Source organism: Pempheris klunzingeri, chromosome 8 (assembly GCF_042242105.1).
Source record: "Pempheris klunzingeri isolate RE-2024b chromosome 8, fPemKlu1.hap1, whole genome shotgun sequence".
In the NCBI taxonomy this organism is placed as follows: domain Eukaryota; kingdom Metazoa; phylum Chordata; class Actinopteri; order Acropomatiformes; family Pempheridae; genus Pempheris; species Pempheris klunzingeri.
In genome coordinates this window covers 18,633,527-18,653,338 of record NC_092019.1, presented here as the reverse complement: position 1 = coordinate 18,653,338, position 19,812 = coordinate 18,633,527, and the positions used below count along the sequence as shown (strand labels likewise).

The 19,812-nt window shown below is 43.6% G+C and overlaps 1 protein-coding gene across 1 annotated transcript in view; it reads right to left on the bottom strand.

The window, feature by feature from the left end:
* erfl3 (Ets2 repressor factor like 3) overlaps nucleotides 1–19,462 on the bottom strand; it is a 47,020-nt gene extending 27,558 nt beyond the window's left edge. The window contains exon 1 of the mRNA XM_070835228.1: nucleotides 18,802–19,462. Coding sequence (XP_070691329.1) covers nucleotides 18,802–18,823 — 22 coding nt within the window. The 5' untranslated portion in view covers nucleotides 18,824–19,462. The remainder of the gene's footprint in view (nucleotides 1–18,801) is intronic.
* Between the last annotated feature and the right edge of the window lie 350 nt (nucleotides 19,463–19,812).

Below are 19,812 nucleotides of genomic sequence, written 5' to 3'. Positions count from 1 at the left end.
TTTGAAATCGGATCAGGGATCCGCTACGTGGGCAAAAACACATCACAATATTTGTCTAGACTACCAACATGTATCTGATGGTTTCTGGGTTTTTCACTAGAAAACACATACGTGTCTTCAAGTCCTTTCTTGAGGTAAAACTACTATTAGAGCTCAGATTTTCAAACCAATTAGCAGAAAACAAAAAGTTAGAGACATTTAAATGTCAGTCTCTAGAGTAGACATCCAATTATGACCCACACTTTGTGTCAACACTAGGGCTGTTACAAGCATCTATTTTCATGATACATTTTTTTAAATTAATTTGTCTGGACGGTAAGATGTCAGGAAATAGTGACAAATGTCAAGCACAAGGTTGTGTCTTCAAATTTGTTTAAATAACAATTCAAAACCCCAAAATCAAACAATGAAAACAGACATAGGGACAGCTACATCTGCCTGAAATTAACAGTTTCAATCAGTGAACTTAATGGTCCTATCAGACTGGGCCTAATAATTGGTGGATTACACTAATTTATACCATGATCTGGGTAAATCATCCTCCAATGTACGTCTGACAGTTCAGTGGGGTATTACCCCTTACATTTCATGGTGAATATGGCATTATTTCACTGAGGCAGATTCCTTTGGCCCTACTGTTCTGTCTGGATGTTCTGTCTGATGGACCAATCTCTTATGCATGTGGAGGCTTTTAAAGTGATCTCTGAAGGACATCATATGCTCGGATATAAAAAGGTAGTGAGCTCGCTAGGGGCAAATGGTGGACAAGGTCTCTGATAAAGCAGTCCCTTCTGAAGGCTCGGTATGTTTTAAAGTTTAGTAGCTGGCCACTTTCAATGTCCTGAGACAAAAAGCTCTGGCTTGGATTCGAACGCAAACAATGAGACAGAATTGTGTCTACAATGTCTTTTCAGGTGACAGGCAATGGCAACTACGCAAAAACTTCAAGCCATTCAAGTATTCAGTGAGCACGGCAAGCATATTTTCTCACATTTCCATAAACGGCTTTACTATAATCAAGGACCTTGCACATGGCTTCAGTATTCATCCTCTTGATTCAGTCTTTTTTTTTTTTACTTTTTAAATTATTCATTTTATTTGTAACGGACCATCCATCCATCCATTATCTATATTGCTTACCGCGAGGGGGAGCCAATCCTTGCTGACCTGTAAGGGATACTAAATATTAAGCATAGGGAATATCAGGGAATATTCAGGGAATATCAAACATAAATGTTACCATTTGATGCATTGTACCAGAGATAGCCTAAGGCTAATTTTCATCTGCAGCGCCCTGGCAGGTCATGATTAAACATCCACGCAGCAACAGAAGTAAACAGTGACAGAACGGCACTAAACAAACAGGATGAAACACAGTAATACATCGCGCACGCGCACACACACACACACACACCACGAGCATGTTAGATGAATTAAAAGCAATGATATTTGTATACCAAGCAAAATGAACAAAGCAGAGTCAGTGGTTACAGAGTTGAGTAGCTTTTAACTGATTTTTCATTTTGACTTTAAAGTTACGGATAAAAGTAGAACTCTTGCCTGTGTGGTGAGTGCTCCACTGAGCTGCGGCTTTCACAGAGAAAGCTGGCTGCCCAAAGGCAGTACGACGAAAGGATACAGAACAATCTTTTATAGATGATATTCTTGTGGATTTTACAGAGTTTTTCAAACAAAAGTAAACAAAGGCACACAATGGAGGAGAGGCCAAACCATTTACAATTTTATAGACATAGGGCATCATTATGCAGCTTTGTTGACCTAACTGTTGACCTATGCAATACTCGTTATGAATTGGTTGTTTAGATAAAGCTGCTGGTAAGAAAATTGCTGTCAATCTACTGACCCACCACTTGCCCAGTGCATGCTCAGGTAGTGTAGTGTGTATATGCTAAAGACATCACTTCTAATTTCCTATTATTCTACATTTATATAAACCCATGGAAATGTTTATCATGCTCTGATTGGATGGTTCCGGCGTGGGGGCATACTTATATTTACAAAGACACTCCTGGGTTACTACTGCCATCTGTATGTAAACTCATTTAATAAAGAAGGTTACATGATGCATGATAACATAATTGTTATTGGTGTTCTGCCTCTAAAAATGCATTTTTATATCTGATTGATCAAAGCAGTTCATCAATTTCAATGACATATTTGTCCATGGCTTCTGAATAAATGCAGAAATGCATCTACGGATGTATCTATTTAGGCTGAAATGTATGGTACACATCTGCTTTCTTTTTGTCATTTTGTTCTCAAGTCCATTAATAGCTGGCAAAGTATCTCACTGAATCAGTGCAGCTCCTGATGATGATGATGATGATGTACTAATGGACCTCATACACTCTTGTTAACTCCTGAGACAGCTTGCTACATGCTTAATGCTGCTGTCAAGGCATGTCCCTAATATTCTCATTTTATTATTCTACTACCTGCCTATACTACATGGCACTGATACATTGATGATGGGTGCGGCAGCTGTAGTTTTCTGGAGATGTGAACTGCAATTCCTATATATTTTCCAATTTTGTTTTAAAAATATAGGATCCACAAAATGACAAAAAAGAGAAAAGAGCTAACTGTGGCTTGAATGTCATTTCCTGCCAGTTCCAGTTTTGCCTTTACTAGAGCATTCAGTATCTAGCTAACTTTCACTACAATAAATGACTATCTAAAGCTAAGTTTAGCCCAAATTATTCCCTGTTACTCTGCTTAGCTGCCCATTCATTTGATTTACATGTTAATTGTTAGAGCTACTTTTGAAATCACGAGGACATAAGTCACAGAATAAAAACATCTTCAGACTCACCTTCAAAAACTCAAAAGCTCAAATGGGAGGCCTGTGGATGTACTGTGTACTGTGTGTGTGTGTGTGTGTATCTTGTTATGAGCTGCGTGCTGTTGTTCAGACCAGAGATGAGAGTGAAGTAGGTGACTGGCCCTGGGGAATCATGTTTTTCTCTGGTACTGCTCTGGTGCTGCTAACTGTGCTGAGGATGGCTTGCATTCACAAGGCATTCACAGTGAGTCGTACGGTACAAACACACTCACACACAGAGTTACCTACAGTGTTTTATGAAGGCAAAGCTGCAAAGGTTTTCTGCAAAACAAAAATGCACACTGACTGTGCTTGTATATGGAAAACTTGTACCACATACACATACACACTCCCTTGTAGACTATGTGATCATCAGGGGAGAGATAAACCTTACTTAAGGATGAAGCAGAGGGCTAGGGGCCTGGTATTCTAAACGGGCCCTTGGGTGATGAGTGAACAGGGGACATCGGCAGCTTGCCAACCAACACTGTTGTCCTTAACACCTTCCTGCTGCTTGGGGAAGAGCAGTTTTGGAGCTGTGTACAACATGCAGCTTCCAATAGTGCTAACAGAGGGGTAATTACTAAAAATGAAGGCTAAAAAGTTTCACTGCAGCATTGTATGATGATGATGCTGAGAGAAACAGACTGAAGCTATTGGATCGGCTTTGATGTTTACAACAGAAAATCATGTTTTTACCTGATAGAATTTATCAAAAGATTATCGCTGTCGCCGCAACACAGTTTATTAACAAATTTAAACTTCACAAACCTGTGCTGAATGTAATAAATGGCAATAGTCAAGAATAGTGCAACAAAGGAGAACACTGACAAACAATCACCAACTTTGATTACCGCTGCTGCTCCTTAATGCATTAAATTTATTTCCCAGTGGCCCACACACCCGCAACAATACTGAACACAGCGTATTGCATAGCAATGCATGCACATTCAAAGTATCAGGCGGCGGTAGACGTTGTGCTCTCAGTGGTTCCTGTGCGTCAGCAACGTGTGTAAATAGCACCAAAAATACACACTACTTTGCTAAGTCCCATCAACCTATTCCGTCCACTTTCTTTTCTATTTCTTCATCAATCCCCCTTCCCAGCCCACTCACCCCTCCCATTTGTGCGTCCAACCCTGTGCGCTTTCCTGCCATTCTTCTTTCTCAGCTAATTTTAGATGAAGGAAAAAGCTCTGTCCACATCTGCTAGTCATTCTTTAAGAGGTTTGTGTGTGTGTGTGTGTGTGTGTGTGTGTGTGTGTGTGTATGTGTGTGTGTGTGTGTGTGTGTTCGGGATATTGAGAGGAGAGAGAAAGGAAACTGGGAAAAGGTCAAAGGGAGAGAGAAGAAGAAAGGAGAAGCAGTGGAGTGAGTGCTGAAAAGGAAATAAAAGGAAAGGTATAAAACAGTGAGGATAAAGACAGGGTCAGCGTCACAACCAGAACAAATGTTCATCATGATTAAAATGCAATCATTTAGATTTAGAGAGTTTCCTCTGCATTTACTTGGCAGTGGTGAACCGCAAGAGCAACAAACTGCCATCGCAAGTAAGGAGAATGCGAAATAAACTAAACATTATAATTTAGCTCAATTTGCCCTAAAAAGCACAGGCAAATGTTACGGCAGAGTGCTTGGAAGCAGTGCTCTCTTTAATGATCATAAATCATCCAAATGGGAATAATTTGTAGTCTCAAAAAGAAAGAGAGAGAATGCACAACCAATGGTTTTGACATGCTGGCCACAGGAGAGGACACAACTCAGTGTGATGGACACAAAATAACTCCTTTGCAGGATGATTATAGTACGTAACATACTCCTTTCTTCCTGAGTTTTTAATGCTGCTTTAAAGGCTTAATCCACACAAAATGAAACTGAAACTTACCTCACCTGATACAGTTACCTCATTACCACTGACTACTTGCTTGCCATGAAAGCTTGGTTCTTAGCCTCTGTAACATTTTCACAGCACATAAAACCTGCAAGCATGGTGTTTACAGTGGTGAGTCACTGGAATGGCAACAACGTGTGCTGGCTGATTCACTAAATTCAACATTCACAATGCTGTCATGTTGAACACAGATTGCAAAAATTTCAGATTTATGTCTGCAGAAGTCCACTGTAAAAAAAACATCGCCCCAGCAAAGACTCTCATTGTCTTGACTAGTGTGGGGCGACATGGTTGTCTTGCACAGAGCCATAGACAAACATACACACACGGCATCCTGGCAATCACCACCGTGCGTCAGAGTGGGCTGTGAGGGGGGACACAGAGGGCAGAGCACAGCGTGTTTACGTGTGTGTGTTTATCTCGTCGTAAACAGGGACAAGAGACACATGCCGTGTCACCGCCTGTCACCACTTTCTCTCATTCCCCTGCTGTTCTCACCCTTCACTCCGTTTCTCCTGTTTTCCATCAAGCCCTGTCCCTGTGCCCTTGCCCTTGTCTTGCGCCCCTTCGCCTCCTCGCTGCCTCGCTCTCCTCCTCTAACCCTAACCCCACTCAGGCAGCTTGTTAAGCATGTCTCCTAAAGCTGATTAAGTAGTGTTGATCGGCCTTACGTAACAACGTAGCATTCACCTCGCACAGACGTCGCTGCCAGCCAGCCAGCCAGCATATTGTCTTTGTGCCTCTGTGAATGTGTATGTGAGAGATTGAGAGAAATCAGAGAGGGAACATTTGCCTCAATGAACATTGCTCTGCATGGAGCATTTGCAGTTGCACCAAACATACACATACACATAAGCGTCTGTGTATGTATTACAGTAACACTATGTCTTCTTGGATTGGAGCCAAGTTAGCGCATGGCCTCATTGACATGAACACATTTGGCCACAATGGTGGAATGTGTACATCACCATGGTCTCCCCAGGTGTGTGTGTGTGTGTGTGTGTGTGTGTGTGTGTGTGTGTATGTGTATGTGTATGTGTATGTGTATGTGTATGTGTGTGTATGTGTATGTGTATGTGTATGTGTGTGTGCTCTGCGCTGCTGCTGCAGGCTGTGTAGATAATCACTGCTTATCCCCCTGTTAGCATGGGGCTGCCAAGAGAGACCATGTACCTACAACACTGCAGCAGGAGGTGGGACACACACGCCAGCACACATACACACACACAGACTTGACATGACAGACTGAAGGCATAAATGATGAAAACCAGCTTTACAACCACAAGCTCACACACACACACACATACGCTTTAACGCCGTGTTGGTGGTGCCTGTAAACAAAGCCCCGTTCCAGATCTCATTAATTGGTAGAGTGATTGAGTTAACGAGGCAATGCGCACAGGCAGGTTAGAAAGGTCGGCCCAGCTCCTCTTCTTTCCTCTCCTGGTTCGCTCTTGCATACTGCCTCGTGGGAAAGATTAGAATCCTCAGCTGGAGCAAATAAAGCTGGACATTATGCAAGAGCCCGGGAGAGGGAGGAAGAGAGACAGAGAGAGAAAGGCCGATGATGATGTAACTTGAGAGAAGAGCAAAACACAGAAATTAAGGGCAAGAGAGAGAGAGAGAGAAGAGAGGTGTGTGACGGGAGGACTTGAAGCAGCTGACCTTACAACATGACGCTTACAACCATCGCTGCCTGCTGTACGCACCTTACTGTGCTTTATGGTGCCAGCCACACATTTGAACAATGCTAGCCGATCCGCTCTACTAGGCAATGAGCTCAACAATAAACACACAGCTGCCCTGGACTGACAGAGACCATTCCTCTGCACTCTCTCGCATCCCTGCCAACTGACTAATTTAAGGTCAATTTCTGTGTTGTATTTAGTTTCATTATGGCATCCCTGAGTGACATCAGTGAGATTGTGGACAATGTGGTTGTGACTGCCCAGCTAGACGCAGAAAGGCTGGCTGGAGTAGGAACTCCACATACTTTTTGAACAAGACTAAAAAAGCTGATCAGTCATGATCTGACCAAATTCAAAATGTACTTTTCTTGATTTTTATTTTGCTGTTTACAGATACAAGGGACAGACAGATGTAGGCAAAATTGTGAGATACCAGCTTGTACTGTTTAAACAAGTTTATTTGATTATTACTAAACTTCCAAAACACAATCGGGGAAATTTTTTTGCCTTTATTCAACAGCCCAAGGTAGACGAGAACAGCAAGGGCTGAAAGAGTGTAAGGCAAAAGGATCTGGGCTGGACAAGAACCTGGGATTATAAAGTTACATGTTCACCTTAAACCACGATTCACCCCTAACAAAATGTCCTACAACCCTCACAAAATGTGATAAAAACATTTACATTATTCAACAACACAAGGTTAAGGATTACACAAAATCGTCTTCCTTTCCTTCTCCTACGTTACCTACTTATCTTACTACTGCTGCTGACTGGAGAACTGACTCTACTATACTAATGCTAACTATATCTAAGTGTGCTACAGCACTATGTTTATCTTATCTATTTATTATACAGAATGCTACATGCTGTTATTTGTGATGTTCTCCTCCCACAAAAGAGCTGGTTTTTAGGTGTTGCTGTTGGCAAATCGTGCATATCAGAAAAAAAACACAAATAACAGGTGTCAGGAGAGACAGAGAAAAAGACAAGAGGGAAGTAAGTTGAAAAAGAGAGAAATGAAGGAGCGACGGGGAAGGAAGTAAGTTCACAGAGAAAAAACACTGACTGGCAGAGAGAAAGAGAGAGAGAGAGAGAGAGAGAGAGAGAGCAATGAACTTTCCCCCCTCCGTCAGTACACTGCTTGGATGGTGTTATGTAAGAGCTGAGTGTACACACACCAATTACCTCCGCTTGGTGGAACTCCTAACATGAGACGCTACCTCACCGTGTGCATGTGGGTTGGTACGTGGGTACATGTGTGTGTACATACAATGGCGATACTTCTCACATTACATTCCACGCACAAAGACACAAATACACACGTATACAAAGAGCATGCATTCAAACTTTTGTCCCGGGTGTTGATTCAAAAGGGCTCAGATCATCCATCCAAGGTGTAAGGTGGCACGGGGGTTCCCCATCAAGCAACAGCTGCACTGGATAACAGTTACATCTCCACAATAACAGTTTGATCACACACACACATACACACACACACACACACACCTACCTACAAAAGATACTTCAATTATTGTACACCAGCAATGGTGTGACCTGTGGATATTTTCTTGAAATTTTAAGTTTAAATTTCTGCCACCTCAAGCAATCATCAGGCAAAGAAATGTGGGCATGGAGCTTCTTTCAGCAGTACGAGTGTACACTCTTGATAGTCTGACTGTAACCTGATAATACAATTTTACCTCACAGTGGACAGGCCACTCGTAAACTGAATGCATGATGGCAGCAAAAACGTGTGACTTGCCCAACCCTATATTACACAAAGAAACAAGTTTACACATTCACATCACTGACATCAATGAGTCACACATACACACACACACACACACACACTAACAGATCCCACGTTCCCACACACACCTCTGCACTCTGCCTCCTCGCAAAACTAACCTAAGGGAGAGAGTGTACCTTTGCACGGAACCCAGCTAATACTTGGGCCAGACGAACACAATAACCCTTCTAACACAACACCCACACACAAACAGTGAGGATACAAGCTGGGGGCCAGCTGGAGAGAAAGCAGTGTGCGTGAGTGTGTGTGTGATGTTAGATTCATGTGTGTGAGAGACTACAAAGACCCTAGTGTATATTAGTGTGTGTATGAGCAAAAATAAATAAATACTAAAAAATATAATTACATGAATTCTAATTAATTTTTTGCAAACTTGCTGAAGCCTGCAGCCAAGAACATAATATTTTGATTGACATCTCTTAGCAGGCAAAAGACGCTGCTCTTAGGACTTGTTTCCAAGGTAACATGTATACAAAGTATTATTATTATTTATCACAGATGCACATGCTGGAAGTTAAAAACCAGACAAGCCATGATACAGAAAATGTGCCAGTGAAATCTGATGATCTACATCCACAATTCATCCTAGATTCCTTGTTCAAGATTTAAGTTGACTTCCCTTGTAAGGTGTGTTTTTAGTACTGTCATTAATGTAACGTGACCTGTAGCCATTGAAGTCTCAACACCCTCATCATTATCTTTTTATCAGTAGTAAGTGTAACAGCTTGCTTGAATTTCCATTGCACTCGGTATAAGAGCCTTCATGTCCCTCACTTATTATTATTATTTATTCATTTATTTAGACCCTTTATTTAAATTTTAGAGTGTTATAACTTACTTAGTTTGTATTGTTATAGTTTGTTATAGTCTACTAGATTGTATTCAGTGATAGGGGTACCTGCAGAGTAAGAATTTAATTGTACAGTGTAACTGTCTGGTTTTCTGTGCATATGGCAATAAATATCCTGAATCTTGAAAACTTAATAGACTCTTACCAACTCCTAAAACCAAGTACCCTTTTTCCATTTTCTCTTCCTCCATCATACTTCTGGTTGTCCCTATTTAGCTCGTCATCTTTCCCTCCTGCCCTTTGTGCTTTGTAAATCCCTCTGCTGTTCTCAGTCCATTCTTCCCTTCTTTCCTTTTCCCTCTCACCCTGTGACTGGTCAGGAGATCTAGCTCACTGTTCTCCTCATCAAAAGCTTTAATCCCCTAAAACAACAATCACCGTGTGTGTGTGTGTGTGTGTGTGTGTGTGTGTGTGTGTACAGTAGGCCTATATATGTGTGTGTGTGTGCACCCACCCGCGTGCAACTGCCTGGTTGTTACGTAATTTCACTGGGCCACATCTGATGCTAAAAATGGACATGGATAAAACTATTGTGACCGAGGGCAGGGCTACTGTACAGAGGCACTGGCTCACACACAGCACACATGTACACACAGACAGTGGGGGCTGTGCAAGCTGCTTAACCTTGATGTCATAAAGCAGGGACGCAAATTTGTACAGAATAAATTTTTTTCCTCAATAAAATTCTTTAAACATGGATTACCTTTGCAGCATAATGCAAGTAAATTCAGTATTTTGACAAATAAAAATGTGCGTAAATTATTATATTAATAATAAAGTAATAAAATAAAGTGATCACTCAAAATCACTGCTCCTGCTCCCTCAGTGGTTATTCCACAAACAGCCAAACAAAATTCAAAAAACAAAAAGAATAACAAATTCTGAGAAACAAAACCAAGATGAGACTAAACATGCAGAACATTTAAAATAAGCCCTGACTCATTTTGTATCAAGAAAGATGCTGCAGCCTTAAAATGCCTATATCAAGTAGAAAAATAAAATGGACTGCCTCAGTTCTAACTTCAGACCTGATCCTTAATGGCTGATTTAAGAAAATTATCTGCGTATATGTGTGGTCAGGGGAGAGTCACAGGCACAGTCTGCACAGTGCAGTGTGTTACTTCACGTTAATAAACATTTGGTGGCTCTGTTTTGCAAAGGATAGTGTTGTAAAGGAGGGCTGGTTAAAGGAAAAAGCAACCAGATGAACTGTTTAGATGAAAAGATGAAGAGATGCAGACTGCAGGCGCTCACCAAAAAGTTACTGTCTTTGACAAAATGGTACACTTCTCCGCCATGAATAATTTCACACCAGTTATGTAAATGACTGTAAAATGAAATTTAAAATTGACCATCTAATGACAGGTATGAGTCAAAACAACCCGATGTCAAGTCCAGGACTGGGATGACCAAATAAAAGCAGCACACGAGCCCAGCTCGCATCGACAAACTCCCTCAAAAGTATGTGATGAGATGAGTGCAGCTCATTGTGTGTGTGTGTGTGTGTGAGAGTGAGTGAGGACATGCTATATGATGTGCAGCACTGATGGCCAGTCATAAAAGTTTAATCACTCTGCTTTCCTATAAATACCTTTCCAATGATCCAATGCATTATTCAGTTTCTCCCAGGCCAGTACACACAGATACACAAGCAGAGGAATACATAGACGCACACCTGGAGAGCGACAAAAAAGACAGAGCCCTGGGGGAAGGAAGTCTTATGAACATTTAAGAGGACGATGGCCAGTGGGCAAAAATAGAGTCAGATGTTTGTCCTGCTGTGAGTGCAATCCACTGCACTTTATTCTGCCCATGGCCACACATCTTGGAAGGAGTCCTTGGCTCTGTGTGTGTGTGTGAGTATGGACATATGCTCAAACTGCTTCATGCACTGAGGCCAACTTACACAACACCAGCTTGTGGTCTAGTCTGTCTTTTGGCTCATATTCTGAGTTTTCAGGTCGACTTTGAGAAGTTACCACCAGCCACCTCCTACTGCTGATGCACTTCGACAGTGACTGACAGGTTTCCATACGATTTGAGCCATGTTAGCAGACAACTGTGCCGTATCTGGGCACTGAGTCATGCTGGCTGGTAAATCAGGGTGTCCAGTGAAACAAAGAGAGACAGGGTAAGGTGACATGAAGCAGGAGAGAGGGAGAGAGAGAGGAGGAAAGAGGAGGAGGGAGAGAGGAGGAGGAGGCTAATGGAAGAGGAGCTGCCACTGGGGTATTAGTGCATGGATTGGTGACACAGAAATGATAGTGAGAGGGAAGAGAGGATGGTGGGATGGGAGGGTCAATCGATGCTTAAAAAGGTTTCACTCCCCTACTGGGACATGTGCATCTTTGTGTGCTCAAACACACAACAGTCTGCTCCCAATGAAAGCACTATCTCTCTCTCTCTGTCTACACACACTTCATAGAACAGCTCCATCTAGCTCAAAAGTCAGAGGTCTGGCTGAGGAGCATCGTCCAGCAACAGGCCCGTGATTCCAGCAGGAGCTAGATTAGCAATCACTTGGTCTAGCTTAAGCTGAGACAGGCTGGGTTTGTGTTTCTAAATCTAAAGTATAAAAGGCTGTGCTTACGTGTAGATTGTGCAGAAGGATCAAATTAGATCAGGCAGTCGAAGCTGATAAAAGGCAGAGGATGTCGTCTTTCCACTTATCGCTTTTTACTCACACACACTCACAGTTTGCTACCGCTTACCCTACAGGACACAGTGCCATTTGGCTAGCAATTACGTGACGTCTGTATGTACACACCTGGACACAGTCCAGCTGTTAAGGAACAGTGCATGCCTGTGCTCAGAGGAAGAAAGAGCTTCCATTAAGGTGGTGTTCGCTAAAATTCAAAGCGTATGAGTTCACAATTCCTAAAGGTGGAATCAGTCTTTTTATTGGCAACAGCAACTTTTTTGTGCCATTCCCGTCTAAAGCCCTGCCTTTCAAATGCACATAACTTTCTCACTCACATACATAAGCTGTGATGAGATGGCTCAAAGTTCAAATGAGCTCTGACGTGCAGAAGAGAACAGGTCTGAACAAGGTAAAGACCGCGAGACAGGCACAGCCAGCACGGTGAAAGACGGACAGGCAGAGGAAGAGGAAAGACTGGTTGAAAAGAAAACCAAACGTGATCTTGCATTCCTTACATGGGGTGCAGGGAAGGAGTGAGTGAGAGAGAGAGAGAGAGAGAGAGAGAGAGAGAGAGAGAAGGGGGGGGGGGGGGGGGTAAAGAGGGAGGAATGGGGGATGGGAGAGAGGCAGAGGAGAGAAAGTTTAACTTGGCGCCAGACGGCATTTCAATACCCGACAGCCAACCACACAGACACCCTCACAAAATATCGACGCTATGCAAGTGGCACAGAAATCCTTTTGGTGACTTCCCATCGTCCGAAATTAGATTAGATATTTGCCCTCCACCCCCGCTCCCTGGGTCCAGCACAGAGGCAGATTCCCAGATAAAAATAGCCGGGGGAACTATTCAAACACTGCTGCCTTTCTGCAGGGAGTGTCTGCTGACTGCACTGGACTTGTGGGGTTAGAGAGGGGTTAGGAGCTCCACTCACCACCTCGCTGAATCAGAGGGCCTGGGACAGCAGGACAGCCCAATCTCTATCACACTTACAGACACACTAACACTAATGAAGTTCAAACAATTATGCACAAGTTCTAATTTAAATTTTTTTTTTACAATTAACAAGGATAAAATATGACATATTTTCAGTCAAAAGATAAATTGCTAATATTGTACCAAATTGCCAATATTGTTAATGATGGATTTTTATACACCGTTCAGCATGCAGCTCAAGTCCAGACAAACATTGACAGTCTGATTGTCTGATTTAAATTTTAAAAAGCACACACAAGACTTAAAGAATGCACAGAGGCCATATAAAAGTGCGAACAGTTGCCAGTTCAGTTTAATTCACAGTACTACACATCCTGATTCTGATCCTGTCTGGAATGTACATTAGCAGCCATACTGCATGCTGATCCCTACTGTAAAGATGCCCTCAGCATGACCAGTATTATTGAGGTTAATCTAAGAAGATTAGGAGTATACATTACATTGGCAAAAACTGCCACCATTGGGTGCAGCAGCATCAGTAGAGGATTACGAGAAACCAGTCTGTGTGTATGTGTGCATGCACATGCAACAGGCCAAGCCAGGTGGTTGTGGTGTGGTTTAGAGGTGGTGCAATAGGAAGAGGGTGAAGGAAGAGTGAGCTTCATGACTGAGTGACTGAAATGCTGTCATGGTTTCGACAGCTTACACTCCGATTATACTCCAACCAGCAGAGAGGTGACACGCCGGGCACTAACCTAAAGGAGAGGTCATTGTGCTGTGAGGATCCAAAATAAAACCTCTCATCTGGAAGGATCAGAGGAATAGAGTTACCTGATCTTCGTGTGTGTGTGTGTGTGTGTGTGTCATCAGACTCAGATCAGTTTCAATGGCGCCGCCGCCACCAAGAAGCTGTTATACATACGCCCATAAGCACTGGCATACACACTTTCTTCACAAGTAATACCTTTACACAACTGCCTACCTAGAAAACCCACTCACCTTCATACACACACTTGATATTCTTTTACAATAACATGCCATTCTGCGCCTCACTCTGACTCACCTCTACAACAATGCAGCGCCGTAAACTCCCCATATTACATTACAATACACATGCATGCGCAAACACAAACAGCTGCTGAACAGTGCAGGTCAATCTATGCACACCAACACACCCTGCTGCATTCTCAACATGAATTTTGATACTCATTTGAAAAGAGACCCTCAGTATGTATGTGTGTGTGTGTGTGTGTGTGTGTGTGTGTGTGTGTGTGTGTGTGTGTGTGTGTGTGTGTGTGTGTGTGTGTGTGTGTGTGTGTGTGTGTGTGGTATCAGCACATTTTGAGACGGCTTGCTTTAATCAAAAATGGCACTTCTCATCTCTTAAAACAACAGGCATTATTTTGAGTGCATTCTTCAACCATTTTTATTCATATCATTCTTGTGAGGTATTCAAAGTATGTCTGTATGTGAATGTGTGCATGCAAGTCACTGAGTGAGTGTGTTTAGCAAAGGCTTGTGGAGATAGTAACTGTTGTGTTTTCTCCTCATGTGTAATGCAACACAGCCGGCAACTATTAACCTTCTAAGCAGGAATGTGGGAGGTCCAAGAATTCCAATAAAATGCAGCAGTGTGTTGAAGTGTGTGTGATCTGCGTATGTGTACTCACACATATGTTCATCACTGTGTTACAGTTATCCATCAACTAGTCCATCCCGTCCAGACGTGCTCACCCACCCCATTACCATCACTGACCAATAACCAATACGGTCGATGTGGGGTCATGCTGTGGCTACAACCAATAGCATCACAGTAAAACTAGGCTCGACTCACAACGCAGACATACACACATGGCCTGAGGACACATTAAGTTCTGCTGCTGTGTTATCAGCGCAAAAGTGAATTTTAAATGGAGGTCTTTAGTGTCACACCTCACAACTATGCGGCTGATCAAACTGGTCTGATGGTCTGATAATCTATATGAGTCGATGGCCAGATCGGAGGTTAATGTGTGGGTCTCTAGGATGGGGAGGGGGGTTTGAACAGGGCGCCAACAGTGGACAGCGGTCAGAAGCACCCTGGCCATCAAGGGTAATGCTGCCTTGTTGGCTGTGGTCTCCCTGGTCAAGGGCGGCACAGGACTAATGGTGGGGAGGTCCATTAGTGTCGACTGGCTGGGCACATTGTTCCCTTTGGTCACATTCCTGGCTAAATACAGACATTTCCACGACTGAAGGCCCCCTCTACCATAAGTCATTTGTCAACTTAGCGTCACAGGCAACCATATCAGAACTTTTATCAAGAACTGTTGTGACAAGGAAAAGTGGGCCACGCTGCCTCTGCATTGGGGCTGCTCACTCTGTCTGCTGTAAAATCAATCCCAAAAATACTGAGCGTAAAATCAATTACATTTTTACAACTTAAAACGCTACATTAAAATAAATATCCTGTTATCACAGATATCTGTTATAAGATTTTTAGCCCACAGTTTCATGATCAAAGATTTTTTTTGGCTTCATAGCTTAATATGTTCACATCAGCAGTCAAACTCGATTTTTTGGCAACTAACAGAATTTGCCAGCTTTTTCAGATGGAAGATAACCAGTTTTGTTATGGAACATCGTCTGTTTAAGGCCTAAAGCATGTTGGCTGAGCCTGATCACAGCAGGGCTGTCCCATAAACCAGGCTGTAAAACTGTATTGGGATAATGGAAGGTAGTGCTTTTGCTGTGGTCAGCACTGCGAGGGAGTTTTCACAGATAAGGCTAATCACTGCGCTTATCATCACAGTGGTTGTGAGTTGAGATTGAAAAGCATATGCTCACAATTGCACACGTAAACCCACAAAGGGAAAAGGTGAAATGTTCCCTCTCAATTCCTAACTCACAAGGTACTCTTTTGTCTCCTGGCCTGCCACATTATAAGGCAGGACTGTGTGTGTCTAGAGTAAATGGTAAAATGGCTGCAGCAAGCAGCACAAAACAATCATCATTAAACTACGCAGTTGAATGACTGATGAAAAAGGGGCTGGGATGTCCACATTTACCCTGCTCTTACACACACACACTCATGCGTTTCACACGCATGCAGAAGTGCAGTCTCTTCACTTGTCAAAAGCACCACCAAACTATGAGCTACTCCGCACCATTATCAGTACAATGAGAGGTCCCTGGCCCCACAAGTCCACGCACAATCAGCCCCAAGGCCTGCCCCACTCCCACCATTGTCCCACACTCCACAACACACACACACACATAATGGCCACTCTAGAGCCGGGGGTCCCACTATGCAATTCCATCACACAAAGACACACACCAGTCCTTATCCCGTCAGAGAGAAAAGAGAATGACAGAGGTGGCAGGAGAAAAAATGCAATCCTTTGTGAGGGATGGAGGAATACGAGTAAAACGCAAATTGCAAAGTGTGTGTGGCAGGGGTGTAGATAACATATTAGGGAGGGAGAGATATACAATAGTTAAGTTATTATTGTGAGTATGTCCTTATCACCAGGATTTAATCAATCATTAGCACGGCCTTTGAGGTACATAGAAAGGTGGATACATTAGATACTACATAACACCAACTCCCTGTCTGCTGACTAATGCAACCTGTAGAATATGCTGCCTCCAACCAATTCCCTAAGCTACATCAAACACTAACAAAAAAACAGGTAAACGGCAGTGATTAGATACAGACACAAATGAAATCGGATGCAACACCACAAAACCAACACTGATCTACCAGCAGCAACAGACGGAGCCATAGCCCCGCCATTTCCTGCCTCATCACATCAACTCTCTATCTCAGCAGAAATCCTATCATCTATTGAGCCTAATGAAGTGACTGTGGAAAACAGGAGTGCAAGGGGAAGTGTCCGATGATAGAGAGAAAGGAGGTAAGCTCCATAGAAGCAGCAGCTTACCGTATGGGACATAATCCTAGGAAACATCCCAGGAAGGGATGATTACATTTTTTATCCTACACTGTCATATCCTTCCACATTCAAGAAGTGTTTTCACTCTGAATGATGGGATCAACACAGGTTAAGGGTTAAAACTTGTGTCCTGATTGCAAACACAACAACAGCAGGAGATCAGCCAGATCAGGACGGCACCACAGACACAGATTAACCAGTTCAATCATTTGACTATTTAAAAATGCTGTTATAAAATCAGATTTGTTGTTAGATAATGCCTCTGAGGCAGGGTTGCTATGTTTAGCAGCAAGTGCTGAAAGGATTAATCAATTAGTGAATCAACAGAGAATTCATCAAATTTAGTTTTGATTGCTGACAAGAAACTTCACGAAAGTTGTAGCTTCGCAAGGCAGGAAGCTGGCTTTCCAGTTTTGAATAATTTCAGTTGAAAGGAATTAAATGTCAGCAGATTATTGATAACTGATTAAACATTTTCTTCCAGATTCTCAAATGTGAAAATTAGCTCTTTTTTTAATCTTATATTACAGTACACATATACTGAATATCTTTGAGTCTGGGAAAAATGAAGGAAAGGAAATTGTGAAGGGCATTCTTCACCACTTCCTGAATTTTATAGACCAAATGATTAGCCATATCAAGAAAGTACTCAGAAATTGTTTGTTGCAGCGGGTTTGGTCAGTCAAACTGAGCAAGCAGTGTTGAGACTTCACTCTGAGCTTAACATCTTGAAATCAAGAATGAAAATAGTAGTTAGAGGCTGAACTGTAAATACGACCAGCAGGACACACTTTACATCAACCAGGCCATAGCAGGACCAGTTAATGTTCTTTACCTCTACTGAACAGATGAAAAACACAAACACACACACCAATTCCATACATCAAGCCCGCAACTTAAGCACAATCAATTTTTAGTACTTTCCCCAAAGGGCTTAAGCTATCTGCTGCCACACAAACACTGGGCTGCTTGTAATAAAAGGTCTACTTGTGGTGGGGCGTGATGTGATGTCATGGCAGCCTCCTTGGGGCTGCTGCAGGGAGTGGGTGTGTGTGTGTGCAGGAATGTGGAGGGTTGAGGTGCAGAGGCTGGGTGCAGCGGGAGTCAGGAGGGGACAGGGTGGGGGAAGGGAGGGGAACGTCCCAAGTGGAAAAGGGTCCCGACACAGTTTGTCAGACACACACACACACACACACACACACACACACACACACGGCCCTATGCCAAATGCCAGTAACCACTTAGGAAGTCATCTCATTGTTCCGCAGAAAAACAACTTATTAAATATGCATACTTTGTTTTACACAAAGGGCCACACAGCAAAAAGATTGTCATACTTTCATATGTTATCCACTGTCAACTCAAACAACTCAAACTAATGTAGTTTTGCCACTTAAAGTTTTTTGTCCTGTCCGGCAGATTTTTACTGACAATCTGAGATAATAGCTGGCAAGAATGATTGTACTTCCACTTCCTCCTTTTTAAAGAAAACTTGCAATGACTTCCAGTGAAGGGAGCAAGAGCAAACTTATGCAAGCATTTCAGGAATTAGACAAAATGACACACACACACACACACAGAGAGAGAGAGAGAGACCTCAGCTGACTGCTGGAAATCCCCCCTGCTCTCACTTCTGTACGCTGACAGGCCAAGTACCTGACAAATGTATGCTCAGTTACTGGGTTAATATCAGCTTGCTCAGTGTATACCTAGCTAGATCCAATCACCTCAACACCACCACCAGGAAAGGAGCCATCAAATAACTAATCAACACGTCCTCGTCTGTCTTTGGTGGCCCAGTCAGTACATAAACACAGTCAAACAGCGCTTCTAGGGATTTCAGTCTGCTCTCTGAGAGGTGCTGGATGGTGAAACGAGGTTGTCAGGGTGACACAGAGGATGTCGCTGTAACAACTGTACAGTAGTTTAACCACTTCCTCTTGAACCGGGGTACAGTACTAACCCTGCACCAGATTTTAAAATCGTGCCTAAGTCGGCTAAACCACGGTCTGCTGCACTAGTTCGTCCTGAACTACTGCATTCAACAGGTTTTCATCGTCTTCTTTGATTGGAGGCGGATGTTGATAACTATCTGGCTTGTTCATTAATCAGCAATGCACTGTTAGCTTTGCCGACAACAACCACGGCAAGTAAACAAGAAAGACAATGGTGGATAAAAGGAAATCAGAGCAGGAGTCACGCAAACTTACCAGAATCTCCAGGTGTTTTCATTATTTCTGCTCAGCCAGGCAGCAAGTCTAAAGTTTGCTTAGCAGGGTGAATTCCCTCAAAGTTGCTCGTGGAGAGAAAAGTCAGTCTCTCGGCCTCCCCCCCCCCTCTAGTTCCCAATCTGGAAAACTGGGTGAAGAAACACAGCAAACTTTTGTGGCTGACTGCTTCAGCGGCTCCCTCTGCCTGTCGAGCCGCCGCGCTCCCTCGGTCCGTTTCCCCACGGCTCTCTGCCGACCACCGAACCGACCGAAGGGCTTTTGCTTTCCGCCGAGCTGAGTGGCCAAGACCTCGCTGTTGGTCCTCGCTTGGTTGAGCGAACAAATCCGCTCAAGTTGCGGCGGAAAACGGCCAACCGTCCCGACACAAGCCAGCCGAAAAAGCCTTTCTCTCCCCCTCTCTCTCCTCCCTCTCTCTCTCTCTCTTGCTCTCCCTCTATCTCTGTGTTAACAAGTTATTTCGCTAACTGTCCGGCAGCTGCTCACTCCGTCTCAACCGCATCTTCGCCGCAGTTTGACATCTCTTCGCCGCAAAGCCCGGTGACTTCTTTGACAGAAACTGCCGTTTCAGACGGACCTCTCTTTCTTTACGGACTTTTTCTAAGTCCTCCACTCACTCTCACACCATTCAGCACTAGTCTCTCCTCCCCCCCGCGCCTCTCTCCGTCCTCGGGGTGTCGTGTTTCGCTCGCTCTCCTCCGGAGCGGGGCCCGCCCACACCGACGGGGGGAGGAGGAGGGAAGGAGGGGGGGCTAACGTGGCGAGTCACGCCCACTCACCACGAGCGAGCCGGGGCCCGGGCTGGCGTCACTGCAGCACGCGGCGTTGCCCTGGAGACCGCCACAGCGCGCTGCCGTGGTGACGTCACATCCGAGGCGTAAGATTCGAGAGAGGCGCGAGAGCGGCCCGGCCAGCGGTGTCCGTTTACGTCAGTCAGGGTCCGCAGAGCCAATCAGAGGCCCCTTCATGACTGGATAATTACACCAATTAAAA